We start from the raw sequence: 24,296 nt of genomic DNA on the forward strand, positions 1-24,296 counted from the left end.
TTTTGCTGTTTGTATCTTTGAGTATACAGAGCTTCATGAGTGAGACATTCGATTTGTGAAACTGTGAGAGGGAGGTTATTTCTTTTGCAGCTGTTAGTATTCTTAATGGAGCAACAAGTCATGTGCTGGCTCTGTGTGTGTTTATGGTCAACGCTCTAGGTTTTCTCCTTGTGACTGTGCACTTTTATGTTAGCATTTTAATACAAGTCCTGGTACACACGATCAGTGCAAAGTCAGCCAGTTCAGTGAGTGCCTATGGCCTTAAGTATGAGGTGAAGCCAAGGGCATAGTAGCATGTGACAGGATTGGGCATGCCATTTGTTCATTCAGCTTGACTCGGCAGATGTGGCAATGGAGTCCCTTCCTGGTGTGAAATAACCCTGGGTTGTGGTTGCTGCCTTTGCAAGAGGCAAGTGACCTGTTCTGTATTGATGTCTACAAGGTGTGACACGGGAGGGTTTCGGTTTGCAGGAGGAACACGCTTTTGAGGCACATGCTCTCATAATCCCCACGTGCCACACTGCTGATCGCAGAGCGGTGCACATGGACTGGGTTTTTTTTCAGACAAAGCTAAACCAGGAGGTGCACGGCAGCAGCACACCTAATGTGCTGCAGCTGCTAACGAGTGTTTAGTCTGTGGGATCATACTAGAGTTAGTCCAAAGTAAAACCCCTGAAGTGTGTATAATGTGGACATGGGACCTTCATATTGCTTTGCTATATGGAGCTGCTCCTGTCGTCCCAACCTATTTACTAATGTTAACACAGCTGTAAAGGGCCACTCGTTTGGAATGGGAGCGCTTCTCAAATGTTCTGAAATGCTCAGGAGATGCTATTTTCAAATTAAAACAGCTTGTTTCAAATCTTTCTTATTGGTGTAATTACCATATAGAATAATTTTAAAATTTCCTTGCTGCCCCTATTTTTTTTTTCCTCAGCATGAATATTTACTTCTCAAATCAGAAGTTATTAGTTATCTTACTGGATCACAGCTTCTTTCAAATATTCTATCTTGTGGTGTAAACTTCTTCAATGCATGTAACTTCAGTGAATCCATATAACGTACGCTATCAGAAAATCAGTCCTTCCATCTTTTACTTGCTACTGGAATTTTACATTATAAAGTCTTCTCCTTTTCTGTGACCTGATTTCCTTCCCTGTGTTCGTGAGTTTTATCCTACTTAAAATAACCAAATATTATCGATTTTTAAAAGAAGAAAACTAAGTGATTGCATGAATTACATGGTTTATTCAAATATGTCATGTGGATTTTTGAAATTTATGGCTTTTTCCCTTTTATTAGCGTTGACAAAATATACCCGTTCCTGTGTGCTAATGATTTTATCAAAGTGGCAGAGTTCCATGGAAGTGATAAGTTTGAACTACCTTATGGAATAAAGAGAGCAGGTTTGTGTTCTGTATGTACCTGTTTTTTAAATGTAAATACATAAATTATATTTAGGCCATCTGAATCCATAGGCCTGGTGTTTTGTTTTCACAGATGACAATCCTTTAGGGGCACCTAGCAGCAACTTAATAGTTTTACTTAGTCCCTCAGCAACTTAATAGTTTTATTTAGTCCCTCTGGTCTTTGTTTTTAACAATCAGAACGCTGCTTAGGGATTGCCCCTCTGAGCAGAGGAGCTTCAAAAGGGCAGGAGGTGGGGGGGAATGGAGTTTAAATTCAGCTTGTGTTCATTTGTATAGGGGCTGGAGTATTAAAGCTATTTAGCCAGTGCTCTGTTCAGTGGAGCATTAGCTGTGTCAGTGCTATGGGATTTGGTCAACGTACCTGAGCTGATCGGGGTCCAGAGTCCTAACGAGGACTGTGGTAGGTGTCCCCAGGTTGAGGCAGTTACAGCAGCAACGTTTCCCCTTTATAAGGCTAGCCTCTTTAGTCCGGGGAGGTGTTACTGTGGCTGCAGAGGGTAGTCCTACCATTACATGGCTACGCTCGTGCAAAGTGTCTGCCTAGTGTGCCTGCTGCTGGCATTGGTCAGGCAGAGTTCAGACTGGGCCAGAGACCCTAAGTGCCTTAGTCAGCCTTTTGAAAAAAGTTGTAAAGTCCGACTGACTTCAGTTTTTAACACTGCACCGTTTTATTGCCCTTGCAAATCTGGGCTTCAGCCCTCTATCTGTGTAACAAGAAAACAAGTGTGTTTTCTGGCACCTCTGGGGTTGCAGGCAGGAAAAACACATTAGAGACTGAGTCACTCAGGTCCTGTTGCAAAGAGAGGTATAGAAGCGTCAGACAGGCACACGTTTACTGAGGGAGGGCTGAGAAGATGCCTCTGCTGAACTTTGCCAGTTAGCACAGACTGGTTTGATGAGTTATCTCAAAACAGGTAACACGGTTACTGTCCCCTGGCTGTGCAGCCCTTCCCCTTGGATCAAGGCTGCATCTCTTCCAGCTGTAGGTGGGTTGAAAGCAAAACCGAAGCCAGTTAGGGCATGAGTCTTGGAAACTCTATTGTTTGTTTACCTATAATTGTGAGTTTTTTAGATGCAAACCTCATTCTGTTTTCTAACAAGGGAGTATGAGAGCAGGAAAAGCTCCCCAGAGAGGAGCTATGATAAACCTGGATTCCTTTGGCATCACTGATTCATATATGGCCCTAAATTACAAGTGTTGTTGACGTTTTTGAGCACAGTGTGTTTAAAAAAAACAAAACAAAAAACTGTTGTGACTGAAAATGCTGTAGTCCGAGTGGCATGCTTATTTTTAAACTGGGAACTGCTGAGTATTTTCATTAAAATCTTCTCTCTCCTGTTTGCTTTCTAGAGCAATTCTTTCATTTAGCCCTTTCAAGACTGCAGAATTGTGGCCTGTCCAGTGAAGACGACAGGTGAGATGGTTTGTTTGCTACTGTTTTTTTTCCTGCATTTGAGTGCTGAGTGTTTACCTGAAACACAATGTCAGTGATGTTATCCTGGAGTTGGACAAGTTACCTGAGGTGAGAGTCTGACCTATAGTGTCAAAGCAACATGCAACTGATTCCAAGGTTTAAATTAGTTTGGTTTTAAACGCATGTAGCACCAACATTCAAGAATAATCTTTCTGTGGGATAACTTAAACTTAATGGATTTTTTTCTAAGTGCCCTAGCAGCTTGCTGACTAAACACAGTGTCATCTTCCTTTAATGTCATTTTATGCTCAAGGAAAATGAAACCACCCCTGAAAGTGAAAGTGATCTCCTCTTTCAAAATCGTTATTCGTGTAAACTAGCTTACTTTAGCTGTCTCTTCAGAAAATGTTTGAGGTGAACAGTCACCAGTTTGTGGCTATATCTGTGCAAAAGAAGTGTTATGCATGTGCCTTTGCCACTGCATCCCGTATCTTGCTGCACGTGCTCGTTCATATATACGTTCAGCTTCGTTCTCCTGTGAATGATTGAATCCTGTTTCTGAAAGGTGTTTATGGAACTAGGAAAGACTGTTCCTGGCATCTCTGGAAGAACCGGACTGTAGCGCAGAATGAAGCACGCCCTAGATAACTCACTTTTCACATATTAAATCATGCTGTTTAAATCTCTTGGAGAGAAGCCACTTCTGTCAGGCTTCTGATGTATTTATTTTTGTAGGTAGGGTAGTAGAGTAGGCAAATACACTGAAATGATATGTTTACCAAGTGATGCAAATGACTTGTTAGATTTGCAGTCAAGCACGTGGGTTGAGAACCTACCATATATGATGTTAATATGCAGGATACCTAAGAGCTGGATGTAAATAATGGTGAGGCCGGCTGTACTTGACTGTTTTAATCAAAGAGATCAAATAGAACATTATTGCTTCAAGTCAAATGCAAAGGTCATATTTTAATTAAACTTAGTTGGAATATGAAGAAAATAATTTGTGTTCAAACCTAAGACCTATCTTGTTTTTAATATCTAGCTTTCCTGTCCAACTGAAGTGGGGTTTTTTTTGCTTGCTATTTTCTTCACCTCCTCTACACCTTCCTTTCCCTGTGTTTAGTAGCTAATTCTAGGATGTTCAGGTTTACTCTTACTAAGTTAAAACAACAACAAAAAAACTACTCTACTGCTAGTCTGGAGCTTGAAGGAGGAGAATGCCAAATGTGCTAGAAATTCACTGACATCACAAGTTCAGTGCTATATTCGGTTTGATTGTAAAGTGAAGAACCTTGTAGTACAACCTAAAATCTTTTAAATAAAAGTGTCCTTTCTTTAGGTCAAAAGCAAGTTCTTCATTCAAGATGCAGACATGTAGTGGTTCTGAGAGGTGTGCTTCATTTTAATGAAACTAGTATACCTTAGTAGTGTAAAAGCAAAATGAGAACTATTACTACTTAATAGGTAATAGTTTAAATGAATCAAATGTACAATGACTTCATATGATATATTCTTTCTTAATCTATCAGTATACGTGTACAGCCCTGATAGGGCATGAATCACTGTAGTAAGGAAGAGCTTTTTTTTATATATATATGTGTAACTGAGATAGAGGTTTAACAATAGAAGCACTTTGGGAAAGAAGCCCAGCAAAATTCTCCTGTAGTTCTGTTGCTGTATTATTAGGCAGTTCTCTGTTGCTGCAGCCTAATCTCGTTGGCAGAATAGAAATAGAAATTGAATTTCCCTGTAAACTTTTAGTGAGGGGTGTGGGGAACTGCATTTCATGAATGCTAGGCTCTATTAGTGTCAAGTACCTATGTACGTGAGCTGTATTTATTTGCAACATCCATAAAACTGTACACAGTGAGCTACAAAGTATATTTTTTCCAAATAGTGCAGGTTTCCAAAGTAAGGTGGAATTCTTACTGTGTGAAGTCCAGCTTCGCAAAACTTTTCTGAAGTGAATGGTGTCATTGACTTCAGTGGAGTTGCTCGTAGGAGAAGGCTAGGGGTGTATCCACAGAATACCCGTTGAACGCCCAGTCCACCTATTTACTTACAAGTACTCGGCAGGGGCTTTTAGGACTCTGAGCTTATCAGCAGTAAATTCTCCCAAATGCATTTACACAGCAGTGAGTCAACAAAATGTGACCTCTGCATCCTCCTTTTACCAAGTAACCTCAAAGGAAATAATTTGCATTCCTCAGAAGATTGCTGGAGCGTGGGGGTGTTGAAAGAGTTGACGTCCAGATTTTTTTTTGTTGTTTTTTCTCCAGAGAAACAGTATTTTGGTGGAATGTGGAAGATATAAGCTTTTTAACCTTTAAACGCTACATTTCCACTTAACAGTATTTTTCTTTTATGAGTGGGAAAATGTTTCTTTTAGTATTTCACCATAAACAAAATATGTAAAATAATGTTTGACCTTTTAATTAAGAGGCTCTTTCACACAGTGTGACCTAGGGCAATGGTTTGAGTGAGTGGCTAAGGGATTACATTTAGGCTCTGGAGATATATTTAGGTATATATGGGTCCTGATTTAAATTGCCTGAAAACAGCAGAGTAGTCTTATAGTTTCTATGCATGTTTCTTCCCTCGCTATACTAAAGCCATGATGATTTTTTTCCCTTCTTCTATATTGTGCTGGTGGTTGTAAGCTGGACCTTCTGTCTCTTCTGTTTCACTTAGAGCACGCTTAATGTTGTTCAAAGCCTCTGAATTTATTTCTCTTCCTACCAATTTGTTGATTTGGAGAAGGGGTGAGGGTTGTTTGTTTTTCAAATATGAAAACGTTGTGAAAAAGGAAACGTGGAGAAGTGGGGTTGATGAAATACTCTGGGAGTAGCAGTCTCCTGAAAACCAGTATGTTGATTTCTGCGATCTACTGTAAGTACGTGTCAGTTGAACTTATCTTTGTATGTAGTCCGGTCTTGCCACATATCCTTTATCTTCATTTCATACCTAGGTTTCCTTGAGATTATGTTCTGTTTTTGGTGTGGTTACACCTAACCCACAGGTGTAAATGTTATCCGTTCTCCAGCGTAACCAATTTCCCTTGCTGCTTATCATCATCAGTGGGACCTATGCTGTTATGGGTGTAGGCCTACTATCATAACTAGAGACAGCTGAAAACTGGGTGGGGAGGGGAAATAATTCAGAAATAGTGCATTAATGGGAGTTTTCCTGTTTGAGCTGGCATTATTTGACTTCCTGAGCTTGACAGAGATTAAAAGGTGGTCTTTCTAATTTTTTTGACAAAGTTCAACATCAAGTATATTTGATCTGCTTGTTGACTTTGATATTATTTCAAAAGTTCACATACCAATCTTAGATGCTTTATTGGTTATTCGAAAGCAGCTGATAACCTTTTTTCGAGTAGGCTTGTTATTAAGGGGGCTGGAAATTGAAAGCTTTGTCAGACTGCACTGTCTTTTCCCTCCAAGTAGTATTAGTCAACTTTTAAAAGTTGTGAACAAGATCTGGACTATATCAGTCAATAAGGGGGAAGAGGCATTGTATTTGATTTGATACGATGGCGGCTATCCAGCTTCTGGAGCTGCATTAACCTTGGTTGCCCAGCTCTCATGTAACTTTTTCTTTCACCCACTCGTGCCCTGCGTTTGTCCTGCTACTTTCCAGCTGCACAGTACAAAGAGGAGAAAATGTGCTGTTCGGTTTTACACCAGAATTGAAGGCATCATTGCAGTAGATAGGGATTGCTGTAGGGAAGAGGCTTCCTAAATGTAGCTCCTGCCAAAAGTTGGGAGGTACGCAGCATAAGGAATCCCATAAAACTTTGCTGCAAAGGACAGATGCAGCAGTGCTTCCTCAAAGTCACTTTTTGGCTGCTTATTATGGTTAGAATAATATAAATCAACTGTAAAGGAGTCAATGCCGTTTCTGTAATTTCGTGCCAAGTGGTCAGAGATATAAAACAAAGTGTTCAGCAAAATTAGGAGCAATTTTTCTTGCGGTTTGAGAGCAGAAGATGAGTTCCTACGTGATGTGTTAGTCAGACTGTGCCAGGCCAGGTTCTCTGCAGCGCACTGGGGAGGGCTGCTCTAGCCAGGAGGTACTGCAGTGGGTTAGGTGCCAGTAGCAGTTCATTGTTTATATCTCATGGTAACTCGGTTGCAGCCATGTGGCTTTTGGTGACACTGAATTAAGAGGTTTAAGATTATTGAAACTTGTAGTGGTTTACAGAAGCATGCTGTAAATTGACAGGAAAAAATGATAGATCCATAAACTAGTGTTGTTCGTTTGTGTCTCTCCCTCATTCTGCCTTCATCACTTAGTGATTACCCTTTTTGTCCAACTTTCCTTTTTTCTTTCCAGTTTCTCTTTGCTGTTGTTTCGTCATAGGCTGGGGTCTTGCTTTGAGCTCTGTGGTATAGCTGTGGGTAATGAAGCGTAACTCAGAAAAAGGGATGTTTCTGTTCTCTTCCTCCCACCATAAATGTTCTAGGAAGTATATATTCATCTGTGTACTTGCTCAGGAGATCTTAAAACTAGACTGAAAAACTGATTGGAAAATGAATGGGCTGGAGCAATCCTGGAGTAAAGAGAAAAGGTTTTTGGGGACAAGAGGGACTAACAGGTTTTTAGCACCCTAATTTCCGAGGCACCAAATCACATGGAATTTTGGCTTTAGCCCAAATTCTTTTTATGGATGCTTGCCTTTTCCTAAGTTGTTTGAGAAACACTAGAGAAAGGTATGCTAGCTTTTTTCGTGTCACTCCATCCCAAGAACTGTATTTAGCAGTGCTGGATTTTGTTGGACATGTGTATTTTAATTGAGAGAGGCTTAACAGGTGGATCAGAAATTCGTTATGAAATGCGAGCAACTCCCTCTGCGGATGTGGCCCGAGAGCAGCAGATGAGAAGCTGACATCTCAGCTCTTCTTTTGAAATCGCTGTTGGTTGTTACAAGAGTAGGAGTGAGCCACTTGTTCACATTTCACCTTTTCTGTAAGCTTTAGTTTGTCAGCAATGGCTTTGGGCATAGGTCCTTTTCCCTAGCCTGCATGCAGTAGTGCATGACTACGTTAACAATTCTGCTGGTAATATAGGGGATTACTTTGTATGTTGAGCTGTCAGTTAGTCTGGCCTGGAGCAGGCTATTTTCATTCGTGGTGAGTAATACTTGCTTCAGCTGAAGCAAGTAGGATTATATGAGGAGGAAGTACTGGGCCTTTAATCCTTGTTCTAGTGTTCTTTGTTACTTGGTCTCTTGGTCCCTTACAGTAAGAAATGGCATTGAGCCTTTTTCTTGTTTGAAGAACCCTGTGAGCGGGATGTTGGGAGAAGATTAATCCTCAGTATGCTGTGAATGTGTCTGAACAGAATACCAACATTTTTCTTTTGCCAGTGTTCCCGCTGCAACCAAGCTGCTGAACAGCTTTTGCTCTAAATTTAAAAGAAGCATTTTACAACCAAAATGCTCGTGCTCTGAAGGAGGAGTTTGCAGTTGCACGTGTTGGATGTGAAACTTCCCTAAAGAGGCAAAATTTCTGGAGTAAACACAACAGCCAGCCTGTTTGCTCTGTTTTATAAAGCAAAGCACACATTTTACTAGCTTTCAAATAAAGCAGTGTAGAGCAAAAGAGACGATTAGAAGACCTGGGACAGCTCTTTGGAGAATTTTACCATTAGAATCTCGTTGCACAAGTTTAGCAATTGCGTTTATAGAGTACCTTTTTTGCCTGTGCATTTTGACTGTGAATATATTCTAAATTCAAAAGGATTAGTTTTTTTGATTGGATGTATTATAAGATGTGATTTATAGCTTCCTGTAAGTGTTCTGGATGCTTAGTAATGCTGTATAGTTTGTATCTAGTTTATAAGAGAATGCAACTGTTTATCAAGCATATCGCTTGCTATGTCACGATAATGTGCACTTCTGTCATAGTGACATGTTTAAACGGCACTTTCTGAGTAGAAGGAGAAAATTTAATATGAATATATTTGCGTGAAGCGGCATCGCATTTGTCATTGGGCCGAAGTTCCTTATGCGCGTGATTCAGAGGCCTGTAAGGTAAATTATCTTGCCACAGTAGCTTGCTGTAGAGTTCTACAATACTGCAGAGTCATCTGAATTTAATTAGTTTTCTGCTACCCAGACGAGTGCAAGTTTGAAGCATTGTGGAAGATAATTTATCTAATGGCACCCATATCACCATCTGCTCAGACGACCTGAAACTGCAAAGCACTATGCAAAAGACGTGTGAAACAATATTTGTACTGGAGAAGCCTTTCCCTGCCTTTGGCAGTCTCTGAAATAATGCAGCCGCATTTTGAAACGTTTAGAGTGCAATGTAGGATTGGGACTGTGGCTTAGGTGCCAAGAACTGTCAAGGATACAAATAGACAAATTACTCTAAGGAGAAATTCAACCATTGTTAACTCAGCAGTGAATTGCATCCTAACCCCTGTTCTTGTTCCTTGTTTTTTCTAGTCTTATCAAATCAGCTAAATGCCCATAAGGCGGATGTTTCAACATTGGTGTTAATGATGTAAGTGAAATGATGGGTATTAATAGTTCTGCTTGTTCCACAGTGTTGCCTGTCGAAGGTGCGTTGTGGTTGGTAATGGAGGAGTACTTCGAAATAAGACATTAGGAGAGAAAATTGACTCGTACGACGTGATAATAAGGTAATAATATAGTAACTCCTTTTCATTTTCTTTACGTGCAGAGAATCACAAAAAAAATTTGTTTTCAGAGAGTAGCTTTGGAGTTCAGTTCTTGTATAAAAGAAAATGGATGAAAATTCCTGTTTTATCAATTAATCTATCGTGTTCGTTTAAAAATTATTTTTAAAAAATCAGTGTTTTAAATTGCATAGACTGATTGATAAGGGGGAGGAAAGAACCCTGGGTGTGCAGCCTGCCTGGCCTACAGATACGCACGTGCACATGGAGGGTGCTGTTATCGGAGATGAATGAGTCTGAGCATGTGATAGCCTCGAGCCCTCTGTTTGCCCCTTGATGTGAACCAGCATCCCAGACAAGTTTCGTGCGTAATAAGAAAAAACAGTACAACCACTTTCTCTCTGGCATAAACTGAGATGGCAAGTGATTAAACAGCCATCAGGCCTGTAGGTATCCTGTCAGGTAGCATACCTGACACCCCAAACTCTCTTTTCATTGCAAGTCCTCAGCTGCCGTTACAGTTTGTCCATTTCAAGGTTGCGTCAGCCTCATTTTTGTTACTTGCCATCAGTTGTAATGCTCCTTTGTAATACTGAAACAGCATTACAAAACAATAGCATAAAAAGCCTTATCTAAAACCTGGAATACTGATAACCTGAAATTAGACACATGAAATTCTTTAGTCGTAGCTCTTCTTACGAACTTAAAACTACAGAAGGTGATCCAGCTAAAAATCTTCTTCTTTAGGAAATTTTACTTGCATGAAAGCTTTATGCTTTATGGGGTGGGGGGGGGAATACATTTCTTTTCACTGTAGTGTAATGATGCAAACAAGATCTGTGAATTATTTTTAAAGTCTTGTATGTATTTGAATATAATCTTTGAATTCAAAAGCTCCTTAGCTCCTTGCAGATCTATTTACTCTTCATGAAATGGAAATCCTTGCATAGATTAGTGTCACGCATTTAAATACAGTTAGCTATAAATTAAAAACTTTCATAAATATAGTACACGTTTGCTTTTTTAATGTGTGTGTATATACATAAGTGTATGTGTGCGCATATATATATGTGTGTGTGTGCATGTGTGTATATATCCACACACATACATGCATGCACACACACAGATGTATCAGCATCAGGTAGACAGTCGTAATCCCTGTCCCATATGCTGCATACAGCGAAGAATATAAAAACATTATTGAATGGCCTCTTGAACGATTTGGATCATCTGGCGGCATGAATAGAACAATCAGTAGTTCTCTAAGCCAGATATTCTTCAGTCTTCTCTGGTTTCTGCATTTGAGCCAAAATCGGAAGGCCTTCTGCTTGATACATGATAAGCAGTCACATAATTGTATTCTAAACCGTCTTGGCCACGTTCCCATATGTGCTCAATGTCTCTGGGTTAGAGGGCGAGTGCAGGAAGCATCTCGTAATTGCTCATCTGCCATGTAACGTGATAAACGCTGTGCCACCAAATCCTTGTGTGCCTGGATGTGCTATCTGCCCTGCAGACTTCTGCGCGTGCTGACCACTGCACAGCAAGAATGGATGTGTGAGTTAGTCATTGCCATCTCTGTGTCTGTCCTCTGCAGAATGAATAATGGTCCTGTTATAGGGTACGAAGAGGATGTTGGGAGGAGGACAACTTTCCGCCTTTCTTATCCAGAATCCATCTTCTCGGATCCAGTCCACTATGACCCTAATACGACTGTTGTTCTCATTGTCTTCAAACCACGTGATTTAAAATGGCTTTGGGAGATATTAGGTGGTCAGAAAATAGTGAGTTTAATTATTTATGCACTTTGGCTTGGCTTGCCACCCCTCTCTCACATGTAATATATCTGTTCAGCATCTAACCTCAGTTATCCCAATTGGGAGGAGCAGCAGCAGATCTCCCAGTTAGTCTGTTCTTCCCCATCATATGCTTCTGTATTCTTTCTCACCCCAAGAGCTGATCAGTTCTTCAATCCAAAGCAGTTTTCCTCTTGGAAATATTTTTTTATTCTCTGATGCATGTGCTCTAGCCCTTCCATTCAGTGGAATTGTAGAATAATTTTGAAAGGGATCTTCCTCTGGAGGTTTTTAGCCCAACCCCCTGCTCAAAGCAGAGCCAACTTCAAAGTCAGAAAAGGTTGCTCAGGACTTCATCCAGGAAAGTTTTGAATATCACCAGGGATATTTCCACAGCCTCTCTGGGCACCTGTTTCACTGCTGCACTGCCCTCGTGGGGTAGAATTTCTCCTTATCTTCTCACTGTGCACCTCTGAGAAGACCCTGACTGTCTTTTGTGTACCCCCCACCCCCAAGTTAGTTGAAGACAGGTTGAACAAATACAGCCTCCTCAGACCCATCTTGCATGCCACGTGCTCCAGCCCACAAGGTGTTTTAGTGGCCCTCTGCTGAACTGGCCCCGGTTTGGCTCTCCCTCTGGTACAGGGTAGCCCCAAGCAGTACTCATGAGACCACAGCTGGACACAGTACAGAAAACTTAGGAATGATCCCTTCTCTCTACCTGCTTGCTATGCTCTTATTAGTGTGGCCATCTTTACAATTAGTCTGTGTTGCCTTGAGGGCGTGCTGCTGGTGCTTGTTGTCCATCAAGGCCCCCCTGTTTTTCAGCCTGTGCAGTTGCGTGGGATTTTTCTACTGCAGGAGCACAATTTGGCATATGCATTTATTGAACTTCAGGAGGCTCAACCTTCCTTTTCTTCCTCAACCTCCTGCCCCTGGATTTCACTTTGGTTAGATCTAGAGAAACTACAAAAGCAAAAACAACGGATTATAAAGTTTAAAAATGTGTATTTACTTGACCATTGCAGAGTGCTAAAGGCTTTTGGAAGAAACCAGCATTGAACATGATATACAAATCTAGTCAAATCAGGATACTTGATCCCAGCATCACCAGGAAAACAGCGTATGAATGGCTTCATTTCCCAACAAGGTTTCCCAAAAAGGAGGTAGGCTTTTTTTCTTAAACTTTGAGTTATGTACAACCAAACGTGTAGTCAGAAATCATTCTCTCTCCATTATAATGGACTGTGTTAGAACATCTTTTAGGTTCATGTTCTGTGAGTTTGGGTTTAGGTGGTGCTCAAAGAGGGTGGGAAAACGGAGCCCAGAAAGAGAGAGGGTATAGCCTTGTTTGCCAGAATCTCTATTTATGGGTTCTATAATCAATATTAAATGAGACAGCATTTGTAGGCTGGGATAATCCCTTTTAACAAAAATTGAAAAAGTGGACAAGCTTTGGAGCATAGTAGCATCTGAAGAGCCTCTATATAAATATAAAAAGTCTTGTATTATTAAATGTAGCTTAAAAGACAACAAAAAACCACCACCACCACCAACAAGGAAAAACCCTGAAAGCCACTAATTCTACATTGCTTTGGGGAGTAGGGAATAGAGAACATACAGGATATTCCAGCCTTGCAATAATGATGCGTCTAACATGATTCTTGTGCTTACTGGTTTGATGCCAAGCATTATAATGCGCTAACCAACTGTTTGGACACAAAAATACATTTCAACTGTCAGTTTCTGACTAAAGACTGTTTTTGATGGAAGGTAAGGCTTCAAGGCGGAGACCTCTGTGTAGTCAGGCCTGACCATGCACCATTTAGTATAAGCACTTGTGCGAATACAGTTCTGTTCCCTGTTCTGGTCATCACGATCAGATGACTGACACGCATGGAAACTTCTGACAAGCTGTTGCTGTGGAGTGTCTACCACAACTTTTTTCTGGTTTAACCTTTGTAATTGTGGGAGTTGTTTTGTGCTTTTTGTTGGGGGGGGGGGAGGAGAGAGTGGAGGGTGGATTATTTCTTGCTGTGGGGGTTTTTTGGTTTTAGTTTAGCTTTTTTTTCTTCGTTTGGAGCCTACTAGTGGCTTTATCTCCCTTATTGACTCAGACTGGAATTCCCAGTTCAGCTGCATGCTTGCAAAAGCTCTGTGGCATTTCAGCTCTTCAAGTCAGGGTGGGGAAAAAACAGGGTAGTTGGGAGCGTAATGATCTGCTAAAGGGCCACTGAATGTCCAAGGCTTTCATGACTCTGGAATTCACTTTTCTTTTTTTTTTTTTTTTTCTCTTTGTTGCTCCTTCCTCAATGGGAGTAAAAGTAAAATCAGTGCTGTGAGTGAGCCAAACAGAAATGTGTGATGTCCTGGTGGTTACGCAGAGGCATAGGCTGCTCCATCGCTTTGGATAGCATGCGCTCTCTGCTCCTCTCCAGCTCACAGATCACCCCTGCCCAGAGCCAGATTGAAGTATCGCAGCGCTTGGAGAAGCTTTCCGTGCCCACCATGTGCCATTCACCCCATCCTAGGGGCTCTGCAGCCCCACAACACAGGTGGCAGCCGTAGCAGCTGATGAAGCGCAGGCATACTTGCCCTCGTTTTACTCCCCATCTCATAGATGGTGGGCCGTGGCTAAGAGCCTGCACGTTTGCAGGTGCTGGGGCACAGCCCGCTGGCAGGGCAGCCTTTTTGCCGGATCCGCTCTGGAGCGATCTGCTGCTACAGCGTGTTCCCGGTGAGAGCTGGTTCCTGCCTCCCTTGTTCTGGGCTTCAGTCCCCTCGCCTGGAAGAAAGGCTGAACGCTGCCAGTGCTTTCCCTCCTGTCTCAGCCTTTTCCATTAAGCCAGCGCTATGTTCCGTGGGTGCGTTTGTGTGCAGTCCAGCAAGTGTTTTTGTTTCTTTATTAGCAACTATGATTGTGTTAACAGATCCGAGAAGAACAATTGTAAAATCAGATGTGCTGCCTCAGAATGGGCAATGCCAAAAGGTGTTGCAGACTCATTCCAAAGCTCTGCCTATTCCCATGAAATATGCCCGGCAGAATAAACTTCGTTGTAAGTCTAGATTCTCTACTTCTTGTTAGGCCGTTTCTGATTCTGAGCATTTCACTGACAAGTTTTGCTCAGCAGAGTCCACAGAAAATCCTTTTGCTTGTTAGAGGCTCTTCCTTCATCATGTTAAATGCTGGTTTCCCTGAAGATTTTGTGGAGAAAAGACCATGCTTAAAGCGTGAGAATTTCTTCTTTTAAAAGTAGTTTTGCTTTTCTCATATATTCTTTTGAGGTGGACTTAATGCCTGTGAAGGCCAAAGTTAAACAGAGCTCGTTGTAACCTGTGATATTCCTGAGTTTCCAAATCGCACTAATCCTGACAGGTAACATTCCTATTGTAATTGTTTGAGACCTGTCTAGTATGGACACTGTGACAGGCGCTTGACTAAATTTATGATCTTGGTCCCCAGAGGCAGAAAGTTATTTTACTCATCAGCCGGGCCTTCAGGCAACTGTGTATGTTTTGTTAGTGGTGTTTTTGGAGTATTCTGGAAGTTGTATAAAGGTAAAGAAAATTCCACCTAAAAAGTGATAGATCAATTCTGTGATTTAATTAGGCTTACAGAGCTGCTATTAATAACTTTTTCCTCAGGGGTTGTTCATTTGTCGTATGATACAAACAAACTATTTATTTGTAGTATTAAGTACGTCTTCCTGCCTATGCAGAATTGTCTAGTGCTGTTTTGCCCGTTTTATTTTCAGGGGCAAGTGAACTGAGCACTTGGGTAAGAATTCAAAAAAGCACATGATTTTCATGCCCGGTTTTGAGGTTTGACTCCAACTACTAGAAATGTTTGGCTCCTTCGAGCTCTGATAAAATGATTATTTGAGCAAGGAAGGGTGTATGTGCCTGGAAATTTTGCCTGTTTCTGGGAAGATTTTTTTTTTTTCCCCTCAACTTAATCAGCTGATCTGATGAAACGGATCATATCTTGGTACACACCTTGCCTCATTTACTTCCTTAGATCATTTTAGCTACTGCTAAAACAACCATGTGCTCGATCACAAGATAGGACAGATGATTGCAATTGTTGCAGTTATTCTTTATTCTTGTAAGAAATGCTAATTCTCACTTAGGTGCTCTCAGTTTTGCACAGTTAAAAACTGTTTGTGACCTGCTCTCGATATCTTCCTTTGTATTTACTTCTGAACTAACTTGCTATATGGAGAAATAAGTAGTTTTATCTACAGTTTCATTTCTTCTAGTGGAAATAGCGAGGGGAAGTTTATTCTTTTGAAATTTCCCTGCTCTGAAAAAGCTCAAATTCAGCCAAGTTAATGCAGCAGTAGCATTCATGGTTTTTCAGTCTAGTTTTGTAAATAAATGAGATATGTCCTATTATTCTGTTTATTTGTCTCCGTCACCTAGAAACTGTTGAGCCCATCTGCTAATTCAGTCAAATCTGTCAGAGGAGAAATGGTCTCCAGTGTACTGAAGTCTGACCAGTTTCATGAAAGCAGGTTGCTAAGCAGAGAGGTGGGGAGGCCTTACTGATGCCTCAGGTGATGGAAGGGCTACGGTGTGGGCTCAGCTCCTATTAAAACCAGAGAATCCCAGGGAAGGCTGACGCTGCAGGTGCCCTGGTGCTGGAATAGCCATAGGCAGTGTTTTACTCCTTATGAGCCCTGAGGAGATCCAGCCACAGAGCCATACATTGTAGGAGAGCTAGGCTGTATGAGCGCCCCTGCCCTTGCTCTTAGATTTGCTGTTCCTGCCAAGGTGAGGGTTATTTATGCGTGTGTGTTTTTTGTGCTTTCGTTGTAGAAACCCAAGCATCCGACAACAGGTCTAATTGCCATTACGCTAGCGTTTCACATCTGCCATGAAGTTCACCTGGCGGGCTTCAAGTACGACTTCACTGACAGAAATGGTTCTTTGCACTATTATGGCAATGACACAATGTCTCAGATGATGCAGGTAATGTACGTTTGTTTATGTTGAGAAGCATACTTAGGGAAATATAACTGATAGTTATAAGTGGGGAAGGCAATGCAATCAGAAGGAAAAACGTGGACTGAAGGTTAGAAAGGTCTGCAGTCTTCTCCTGGGGTCTGCTGCTCATGGGTTAATATTGCTCGAGTTTCTTCTTCTCTTTATTTGTTTTTGAAAAATGTGGATAGTGATGTTTGTCAGTTATGGAGGGGCTACAGAGTTATTTTTTACATTAAGTGCTACATCATATTCTACAGTATCTGCATTACATTTGTCCATGTATACATTCTGTTTTGCTTTACCAACATTGTTTTTAAGCTATGTGGTTCTTGTTCATGTAAGCCTATCTGCTAGCGTTGTCAGAACATGAATAAGCAGTGTTCATATTTGCATTCTCTTTGGCAGCTACTTGCAAAATTTTTCATGGTTGCCAAGTTTCTTTTAAAAAAAAAAAAAAAAGGAACAAAGAAGAGTGAAGGGGAAAGGAAGGAGTAGAAGACCCACAAACTTGCAGTTAGGACAAGAGCTGAAGTTCAGAAATGCAAAGGAGAAAAGAAAAGCAGGTCTTTGAGGGTGGCTGTGGTAGAAAGAGAGAAAAAAAGTTGGTTCCAGGAGGAAGAAGCCACAGCTCACCTGGGGAGGGAACAGCAGAAGACTGGCCAGCAGCAGGAACATCTTCTCCCATCCCTGAGGGAAGGGCTCTTGCTTCCCTACAGTTTTTCCCCTGTTTTCTTTTATGTCTCTGCTCTTGTCTTCAGTTTTGTACTCCCAGCATCTCCATCTCGGCCCTTTGCTTCAGTGTGAACATAATTTTCTCTTCCATGTGCCGAGACTTGCAGTGCGGTGTGTTGGTCCTATATGGGACTTTTTTCCTCCCTCCCTTTCCCACAAAGGAGAGGTAGAGGCAATGTCCATAGGAGCCTCTCATGTCTTCCTGATGAATCCTAAATGTCTTCTGCTCTGAGACAGTTTTCCTCTGGCACTAAACAAATATTCCTGTTGAGATTCCTCTCTGCAGGTGCTTTTTTACAGTATATCCAAAGCTTGGTAAGGTTGATCACTGGTTGACTAGACATCTGTTACATCTTCCTAAAAGATATAACATCTTAAAACTTAACCCACCCCCACCCCTCAAAAAGGTAATAAATTCATTAGTGGTATTGAGTTTTAAATATTGTTCAGGGTATGTGTAATCTTTTAGGCAGTATTTGCATTGCGTTCATTTTAATTTGTTGGATTCTGTGTATTAAGATTTTCAGCAAACTTGCTTGAGGCACGACGTTTTACGTGGGTTTTCTTGGCAGGCAGGTTCTTTGAACTCCCTGCAGTCCTCAGTGAGTGTCTTGGAGGACAGCACAGAGAAATCCATTTACCTCAGTGATCTCTTGCATCCAGGATCTTATGTGAGGCAACATGGAAGACGGGTTGGTTTTGACTTACTGTGTAGAAACTGACTGGCAAGGCACATCTGTCTTACAACTGCCTGATGTGTGCTCTTCAGGAACCTGAAGTGAGCTTTGAGGATTAGTCATTATCTGACTCCTGCTGTTGTAAACGTGGTTATGCAGCTGCTTCCTGTCAGCAGAGTTAGGAGCTGGGAGATTTACTGATAAAGGCACTTCTGTGACAGCATGTCTCATCTGTTCCTGCCCCTTAGGGATTGTCTCCTTTATTACAGAGCCTAGTCTAGTTTTGAGCAATAGTGTCACCGTTTTCTTGGAAGACTGTACTGTAGCCCTGCTTAACAAGTCCCTTTCTCAGAGCCTTCCTGCCCTTACATCCTCCAAGTAGCACAGGTAATTGGAAGGAAAGCAATGAAGTGATGCCTCTGGTAATAATTTGAATTTAAATTTTTTTTATTCTCTTGCGTTTCTTCAGAATGAATACCACAACATCAACGCTGAACAGAAATTTTTGAAGAAGCTTATAGACAAGAACTTTGTGGTCAACTTGACATGAAAGTTGAATGGAAGATATGAAGAAGAATCACTACTTTCAAGATTTCAATAAATTTTATTTTTTGTATGTTATTTTTATTTTTTAAGTGCAGTGTAACTGTTTACTGTTTAAAAGGAGCACAGAAACCTCACCAGGGAGAAGCTCCTTCTAAGGCTGAGGATAATGGGCTGTTGCAAACAGTTACCTGAATTTCTGTGAAACTATTTAATAATGGAAAAAACATGAAACTTTCAGCTAAAAGTATCAGGGATGTATAAAAATGTGATGCGCATCATTTATTTATCAGTAAGAACTTTTTCCACATGATTACTCCTCTGGAATATCTTCCTTTCTGAGGTCGTCCTCCAAAAGAGTTACACTGTCCAAAGACTAAGACCACCGATGTTTAATTAGTAGATGGGTATAAAGTCTTGAATCTCTTTCTGGTAGCATGAAAGTGTCTTTAAAAGCAATGTCTATAAACTGTTATTGTGTGGGGGAGAGTAGGGGGGCATGCAGAGCGTCCGGGTTTCAGTCTGCCCTACCCCTGAGGAGAGGACTGCCATCTTCAGCAAAGAAGCCACAGCCTGAACTGGTCATCCTCTCTGAACTGCTGTCTGCATCAGCCAGAGCTGAAGACCCCGTGGTCTCACGTGTGAAGATGTTGGTGTTGATGATGTTCATGTACCAGCCTATGGACAACCATATTCCCCCTGTTGTGCGTCCAGTAAATTTTACAGCTGGTGAGTTGACTTAGAGAATGAAGACTGAAGATTTATCTTAATACCATCTGTGGATCTGTCACTTCCCTCAAACCGCAACAGGAACGTGAGCTGGAGCTGAGAAGTTTACACTTGAACTTAAATTAAGAGATCGCATTTGTCAGATTCCTAGGTCTCCGTGACAGGATCCACTGTATCTTTCTGCTCTCTCCCCAAGAATCGAGATATATTTTTCCAAACCAGCATAATCTCATTTTTTGGATGCTGTAATGCCTTTCCAGCTTTGAAACGCATCAATATGAGCAATGAACGTTCCCATTTTTTGCAGTAGTGTATGCTAGGGAATGTCAAAGATGTACAACAGCTTGAATTATGGTTTGGCTGCTGTTTACCTCTCCTTTGTATTGACGTTTAGGTTTAAAGGATGTGGCTGAACTAAATCACTTAGCGGAGGGAATTTACTCGGGATTTTAACTGAGATATTTAATGGGACAGTTATGTTTCCTGTATAGATTTGTCTCGGGCAAACTTACTGAATATCTAAGTTTAAATCAGCCTGGGAATGTCCTTGACAGCTATCAAAGATGCAGTGAACAAGTAACATGCTGTTCTAATACTCTCATAAGGTGTATATGTTTGTTTTTTTCTTTTTCCTTTTTTTGGTGGCAGGTTTGTTTGAAGATCTTGTGGTTATTTTGATCAATCATCTAAAGAAAGCACAAAGTTCAAAAAAGTCTTTAAAGTTGGTAGAATAACCTTTGTTACTTTATTATAAATGATGCAGAGAGCTTTAGTACGCTTAGGAGCAGTGTAAAGAACTTAAAAACATGAATACAAGCCTCTAGCAGGTCAGGAGCACAGTGCTGGGTTTTTGAGAAGCTGACGATTACGAGAGTGCTGAACACAACTCCCCTGCTGCAGCAGTGTAAAGGAATAAGCACTGATGTGACCTCATCTTACATTTCCCTATTTCTGTCTTGCAGAGTGAGACGGGTATTTAGAAACTTCCTGTAGTTCTTTTAATCTCTCTCTTAGTTACTTGGCTCTGCTGTTTGGGAGTTACCTGAGTGCAGTGTGACTTGGAGGGGAGTCACAGCTGAAACAGAGGAGGCTTGCGCGGTCATATAATGTTTTCACCTAATGACTCCTGAACTTTGGCCAGTTTCAAGTGAATTTGACATATTTGAAATTATGCCAGATGTCATAATCGGAGGTAGGGGAGGGGACCCAAACGGGTCCCCAATGTGGGGCTGTGCCACGAGTGCAGCAGTTCTGAGCATCCTGCCAGCTGGACGCATGCCTTGGGCACGACCACGTGTACCTTGGGCACAGCCCCTGACGCTGTCACCACACCGGGGTTGCTTCTCGTTGAGCAGAGGGAAGGCTGTGCAGGAGGTGTTGGGGGGCAGCTGGGGCAGGAGACTACAGCGGTGGAAGTGGAGGAAAGCGGCATTTCTTCACAAGATGGGCAGAAGGGCTCTTGTTCAATTTTTCATGTTTCCTACCCCCGCCCCCTCCCCTCAAAAATACATGTTCTGTGGCTTTGAGGAGGTCTTCCCTTGCAAATTTGAATATAAATAGGTGCGTCTTCACCAGAAAATATACATCACTGTCATGAGCTTTACCAGCGTTTGTTTATGGTGATTACTTCAGTTAATTAAAAAGGTTCCTATGTGATTATACAGGACCAGAACTGCAGTGCTTTAGACTGCTGACGATAGTAATTGTATATGAAAGGAACGCCAAGGTAAGGTTTTTCACAAAGGTCACGGTGCTGGTGGAGCTCTCTTTACACAGAGGTCCCTGGTAGATCTCCCACTGTCCTGAGAGCAGAGCCAGGCTGAATGGAGGACTCTAGCTTCCCCCTAGAAATGCGTGGCCTCTTGCAGAGCCAGGCTTCCCAGTCCTCCCCAGTGCTGCAGAGCTCTCCACTGCCTGCCCCTGCATCAGAGGGTATGGCTGGACCCATGTAACATCACCCAGTAGGTTAATTGGGAGTTTTTTTTTTTTTTTTTTTTCTTGGAGAGCTCTTTAACTTGCCCTGTCCTCACAGTGGCTGGTTCTCGGGATGGTGCTTCCCTTTGTTTCTCAAGTCCATGTCCTTTGCAGAAGGAGATGGGGAGCAAGCTCTTCTCTTGAAGATGTGATTAATTCTTCTGCTTTATTTCCTCTCCAGAGATATTTTTTCCCCGTTAACCTACTGATTCATTCTCCTGTTGTTTTCCTAGGGAAGTTTTCTGCAATTTCATTTGGTTACGTTCTGTTACAGTTAGAACCCTCACCAAGTAATTGAGGAAAAAAGACTTTGACAAACAAGTTGTGCCCCTAAACTCTTCTTACTTATGTTAGCCTCCTTAGTCTTATTTTTACTGCATCAGCTTTTTTTGGTGTGTAAGGGTCGGGTTTTTTTGTTTTGTTTTTTATATTTTTCCCCAATGTATTTAGTATGTTGTCTTCAGGCATTTATCCCTCTTGGCTGCTCCTTTATATTTCTTAATAAACGTACCTATTTTTGTTGGAGATATCTATGTATCTTCTCTTCCCACCCGTTCTATTGCCCCTGCAAGAATGCTCAGTCTGCGCGCACTGAGGTCAGTGTCATGTAGTGACTTTTTGAGAAATGTTTAGACAGACCTGTTCACTTGAGACTGAGCCAAGAGTTGGTTATAAACTGAAGGGTAGTGTCTTTTGAACACTGTATGGTTTACAGGCTAGTAGGTTTTTTATTTTTGGTAATAAGCGGTGAGCTAACTGATTTTTTTCCTCTGTAAGATGTTTTGATAGGCTTCTGTATACACCAGTCCTGCTTCATCAGCATCCTCCACTTCATGTGGTCGTTTCTGCTGCTCTGCCCGGAGAAAAGGTATCTTTTTACACCCATTTTGCATAGGGAAAAATAGCTAACTATACATAGTGTGTTTATCAATAATGTCTGCAGTTCATGGTGTCTGTTTTACCTGAGTACACGTTTTTCAAAGTAATTTGCAAAACCAAAGATTTGCCTTGGGACTGTTACTGAAAAAGCAATAAGGCTAACTCCAAATACTCTGGTCTTTTCTGAGAGTTAGTTGCTATTAAAAGACTTTCTGTTTTTCCATTTTCATGGTCCTGAAGGTAAAATCTCTGCACTGAAATTTGCCTTTTAAAAGCTGCTCATTGTTTTGATTATTACAACATCAGTAGTGAAGCTGTCAAATTTTGATTTCCAGGATGCTGTGAACTTTATTTTCTCATCTGGTAACAGCCAACTGTGTTAGGTACCAGGTATCTCCTATGGATCTTTCTGTATCAGCTGTGGAGTCAGATGGACTCACGCCTTCTTCCTCTTTTCCTGTTCTCCAGTGGTCTGCTAAATGTCAAGTCGGTAGCATCTTACAGTCAAAGATGCTCCTGTATTTTATCCACCACTCTCTTCCTCCCAAGACGCAGCACCGTCACGAAGACTCAGCTCTCAGTTACCAAAATAGACTTAACATCAACAGGAAAACGTGTATTGACTAAAAGTGCTGTTGATTCAAGTTTTTAGGGTGTTTCCCTTTTTGTGCTGTCAGGAAAGTATTTTATTTCTCTGCCATAGTAATTAAGGGAAGTACTGAGATATGACTTAAGAAAGAAGGTCACAGGTTATTGCACTAAATGTGAATCTGAGAGTGCCTAAAAGATCTTAGTAAATCACATTTCTAGTGACTCTGTGTTGATGCTAATACAGGCTCACGGCTTCGGTGTTTAATAATCAGTGAGTCGTATCTCTTGTTTGCTACATTGTTTTTCTTTTAAAAATACCCTGAGAGGCAGTATAATTATCTTAACTTTTAAGCAGAATCTGATTTTTAAGAACACATGAGGCTCAACATCTGTTTTCAGTAAAAATAAATACTTCATTATTTTATTTACCATTTGTCTTAAGTTTTATATGCCTTTAAAGTGCCAACTGTATTTTGAAGACATTCTTAAAAGTTGTTTCAAGTGAAACTTTGAATGTTACAGATGGAAAGAGATTATTTTCCTTTGAATAAATTGTCTTAAAGATGTTGCCCTCAGGCTTATTCTTGCAAGGTCAGTTGTGTGTGTGTGTCCAGGCCCGTTATTAGTGCTGTGTGAAGTAAATATACTGTTGTTAGATGTGTTATCAAGTTTCAGAACAAACTTTTGCAGTGGGTAGGGCAAACAGGACTGAAAATCTTGCAGTCCGGATAGGTCACGCTGCACTAGGAGTGGAAACATCACTCCAGGCTGAGGAAAAGCAAAGCTGGGATGTGTATTTGTGGGTAAAATCAAGAGCATCCTCTTGATAGTGATGTCTTGACAGTAATGGGCTTTTTAACCTTACCTGTCATACTGGAAACGCTAAAAGACTTTTAAAAGAGGAGATGACGTGTGATGCAAGCCTTCAGATGGGGGTCAAGCAGAAGACACTGATTGGGATACTTTGCTGATCTTTTGTTTTCTTTCCCCTTGCCATGTGAAAATGAGATAGAGAGGAGAGAGGAGATGCTTAGCCACTGGCTTCAGAGAGCCTGAGGGTGACTGAAAAAAATTGCCTGCCTCAAGTGGATATTTAATGCATTCATTCTGGGAGTTCAACAGCTTGGAGGAAATGCCTGTCTTTGAGGTGAGATCAGGCAGAGGTGCACTGTGGCTTATAGTCTGCAGGTGAGTAGCAGCCTAGATCAGTGACAGATTGGTTGTCTCTTTCACACCAGCTTCTTGCTTTGGGTGAAAAAACAGAGGAAAAACAGGAAAAGTTGTCTTCAAATCATGGAGAAAGCTGGGAACACAGTGTGCAGCTCCTGGCATGTGCAGCCAGAAGCTGCCTTTGGTCAGTGAGGTGAGTACAAACGCTTCAGGCACCTCCGCAGGCCTCTGACTTCTCAGCTCCCCCCACCCCATCCCATGCTCCTTTTTGAGCCGGCCTGCTCCGTGCTGGTGCGCCAGAAGGGCTGCGTGCCGTGCCGGCACCTGTGGGCTGCCTGCAGGGAGCCCCTTGCTCTGTGCGGTCCCCCAGCTCCCCAGCCGCCACCTGCTGCTAAATGCAGTGCCAGCGCAATATCTTCCTCCCGCAGCATTGGGGTAAGTTTTGCCAGCAGAGTCGGGGGTAATGAGGGTGTCGTAATTTTTTTCTTATCGGTTTGTTTAATGGATTCAAAGGGTCCTTGTGGTCTGATTGTATGAATTCAGTGGGTCGAATGTTCCTTTTAACCGTTCTGTTTAATGAAGAGAGAATTTTTTTTTTTTAAAGATATTTAATAAGATATTTTCTTCAAATCAGTACAAAAATTTTAAATACAAAATTATTTGCTTTCGACATATCTCATATATTCTGGAAGCACACTGAAGTCACCAATGTCTGGTAAA

At 41.5% G+C, this 24,296-nt stretch overlaps 1 protein-coding gene across 23 annotated transcripts in view; it reads left to right on the top strand.

Moving 5' to 3' along the window:
* Positions 1–22,970, top strand: part of ST3GAL6 (ST3 beta-galactoside alpha-2,3-sialyltransferase 6) — a 45,000-nt gene extending 22,030 nt beyond the window's left edge. For 18 of the 23 annotated variants that reach the window (XM_068959949.1, XM_068960058.1, XM_068959958.1 and 15 more), the window contains 7 exons: positions 1,303–1,406; positions 2,782–2,845; positions 9,407–9,502; positions 11,097–11,283; positions 12,324–12,461; positions 16,114–16,266; positions 18,160–22,970. In XM_068959949.1, coding sequence (XP_068816050.1) covers positions 1,303–1,406; positions 2,782–2,845; positions 9,407–9,502; positions 11,097–11,283; positions 12,324–12,461; positions 16,114–16,266; positions 18,160–18,240 — 823 coding nt within the window. In that variant the 3' untranslated portion in view covers positions 18,241–22,970. The remainder of the gene's footprint in view (positions 1–1,302; positions 1,407–2,781; positions 2,846–9,406; positions 9,503–11,096; positions 11,284–12,323; positions 12,462–16,113; positions 16,267–18,159) is intronic. The other 5 variants (XR_011144001.1, XR_011144003.1, XR_011143998.1 and 2 more) reach the window with 3 other exon arrangements.
* The last annotated feature ends 1,326 nt before the right edge of the window (positions 22,971–24,296 follow it).

Source organism: Struthio camelus, chromosome 1 (assembly GCF_040807025.1).
Source record: "Struthio camelus isolate bStrCam1 chromosome 1, bStrCam1.hap1, whole genome shotgun sequence".
NCBI lineage: Eukaryota > Metazoa > Chordata > Aves > Struthioniformes > Struthionidae > Struthio > Struthio camelus.